We start from the raw sequence: 2,885 nt of genomic DNA on the forward strand, positions 1-2,885 counted from the left end.
TCAGAGCAGCTCGTACTGCCGCAGGTGCATACGCTGGATTATGTCACGACAGTCATTGAAGACACGACGGATGTTTTCGGTGTCGACGGCGCAGGTGAAGTGAGGATAACAGTAATGTTTCCCATCGCCGCTTGCCGTGCTGATCCTCTGAGAGACAGACAGGTGAGAGAGAGAGAGAGAGATTTTGATAATGATTAATTGATTAAATGAACCTTTATTATGAGATAATTCCTGATTACATCACCATTCCATCAAAAATAACAGACTAGAACCAGTAATGTAAAGATAAACAAATAAATAAATAAAACAAAGACCAAACAAAACCAAAAGAGTAAGAAACAAAAACACCCCCCCAAAGAAAAATCCAAAACAAAACAAACAAACAAACAAAAAGAAACAGCACAGCAGAACCCGTTCCACACCGAATCTGAACTCTATCAAAAATTGAGAACCAAAGAGTTCTCCCTACCCGAGCACAGACTGTGTGTGGGTTTTTTCCTAGCTGTGTACTGTGGACCATAGATGAAAAGTGGAAATGTGAAATGTTGCCCTACTCTTCTGTACATCCCTCCCACCACTGACGTTCAAGGAGCTGACCCTCACCTTGTGCATACAAAGCTGAGAGAGAGAGGTGTTATAATCAGATAAGAAAGACAGTCCAACAGGTCCAAACCAACCACCCTCTGCAGAGTAGCAACGCTCTTAATAAATTTCTGTGCATCAGAAAAATAGCCGGACACTTTAACTGATCTGCCAAACGTTTCATCCAGGAAGTCATTGATCTCCTCCAGTGTGTCCAGCTCTCCACTGTACGACTGAGAGTCGTACTCCATCTCCTCCTCACCACACCGCTGCCTGAGCGCTGCAGCAGCAGCCTGCTCCAGTTCTGGTACCAGGCCTACAGCACTGCCTGCTGCCCCCTGTTCACCCTCCTCCTCCACCACTGTCCGTCATCCGTCAACCCTCTCTCAGAACCAGCACCCTGCACCTCAGCCTGGCTGTCCACCTGTCCACTGTGTGCCTCTCCTGCCTCGGACTCAGTCAGCAGGGGGACGCAGTCCCCACTCAGAACCGCACCACCGACCTACCCGGCTGCCGGCTCAAGGCTCACTTCGGTCGGCCCCACGTCTCCACACTCAGAGCACTTCATATTACCTGTGCTGGCATACACCACGTAGTGTCCCTCTCCATGCTTCACCCTGAAGGAGGCCTCTAGCATCTGTGATGGACAGTTCAGAAACATGAACACCCAGACCGACAGTCCAAAAGCCGCTCGCCAACTTCCCGAAGCGCTGCAGCTCTCTCTCCAGCGCTTCATTGGGGATGAACAGGGGAACACTGGACATGGTGACACGGGTCAAGGGCACGGCGAGCGGGGAAACCTGCAGGTAAACTCCGTTCATAACATGCCGCTAGCAATCACCTGAGCCACAAACCGCTCCTCTCTCAGGAAAATCACCACCCCTCTGTTCATCCTCGATGCGTGAGACAGGTTCTCATGTCCGACAGAGTCTCCCACAGCCAGCAGAACATCCTCAACGGGGACGGACGGGTCCGGCTGAAGCCGCACACCAGGTCTCAGAGACAGGGTTGGCGTCTCAGAGGACGCCATCCCCGCCAAACAACAAACAAACAACCAGCAAACAACAATAACAACAACTACAAAGTCCAAACAATCATAAAATACTCACCGTAAAGAAGACAAGAGGGAAAAAAGTTAGAAAAACTTACAAACTCTCAGCAACCTCACCACCACCAAACTCCCAGCATGCAGCGAGAGAGAGAGAGAGAGAGAGAGAGAGGTCAGAGAGAGAGAGAGAGGTCAGAGAGAGAGAGAGGTCAGAGAGAGAGAGGTCAGAGTGTGTGGTGACCGTGCGGTGACAACTGATGACATCACTATGACATCATCAGGAGAACGGTCCAGGTGCTCTGAGGAGGAGAAACTGCAGCTGAAAGAAATCTGAAACTGTTGATTTAGCTTACGGTCGTGGTGTTCCAATGAAAAGACGTTTCTGTACTTCGCCTCCTCCCGCAGAGAGCAGTTACCTGCAATCTGTCAGCTGACAACGAAGAAGACAATCAGGTGGAAATGCTCTGTGGAGGCAGGGATCGATCCGCCCTCAGGGGCCCCCCTGAAGCGGATCGATCCCTGCCGCATACATGTCAAAGGTTATTACTCCAGATGAATCTGAGAATGTGAAAGGGTGAACGTGTTGTCAAAGTGCTGACTGCTCGGTACGTCCACTCATTAGCAAACGTGGCCTGAGCATTGCCATAGTTACTGTACTGTTTGGATGCTAGCCCCAGCGTGGCTGTAGTTCCAGGGTCTCTGGGGTCTTCCAGATCCGTCGCTGCGCACTCTGCTAGCATACGCTGGTCTTCTGCTCGTCCTCGCCTTCTTTTGGCTTCGCTCGTCCTTCCGTCTGTCCTCTAGATTGCCGACACAGCTGCCGCTCCCTACATTAGCCCCGCTAACTCAGCGGGAGCTAGCCTGAGCTGCATCAGTGGAGCCTGTGATTCACAGAGCGATTTGGTCCGTTTCTGGTGAGAACAGCTGTTAACCGGCGAATCGAGGAACAATGTCACCACAAGCTGAAGTCTGCAGGATAGATTTGTCCGCAGAAGATCTTTGATGTTTTTGTTTGTCTCACGTTATTTCATCCAGACTGGTTCCTGAAGTGGTGTTCTTTTTCTTCTTTGAAGGTTAAGAAGGTCCCGGTTATGTCGTGATGAAGTCAGCGACTTGGATGAATGTTACCGTTAACTCTGATGTTACCGTTGACCTAGTTTGACCTTCAGACTCACAGATTTACTGTTATTTGTACAGAATGATGTGCGACACTCTAATGATCAATGATGAAGACTTTTGAACAAACTGTCATCTA

At 49.8% G+C, this 2,885-nt stretch overlaps 1 protein-coding gene across 1 annotated transcript in view; it reads right to left on the reverse strand.

Moving 5' to 3' along the window:
- The window catches only part of LOC143339896 (guanine nucleotide-binding protein G(olf) subunit alpha-like), a 9,281-nt gene continuing 6,396 nt past the window's right edge, over positions 1 to 2,885 (reverse strand). The window contains exon 12 of the mRNA XM_076761442.1: positions 1 to 147. Coding sequence (XP_076617557.1) covers positions 1 to 147 — 147 coding nt within the window. The remainder of the gene's footprint in view (positions 148 to 2,885) is intronic.

This window comes from Chaetodon auriga, chromosome 21, assembly GCF_051107435.1.
Source record: "Chaetodon auriga isolate fChaAug3 chromosome 21, fChaAug3.hap1, whole genome shotgun sequence".
NCBI classification, from domain to species: domain Eukaryota; kingdom Metazoa; phylum Chordata; class Actinopteri; order Chaetodontiformes; family Chaetodontidae; genus Chaetodon; species Chaetodon auriga.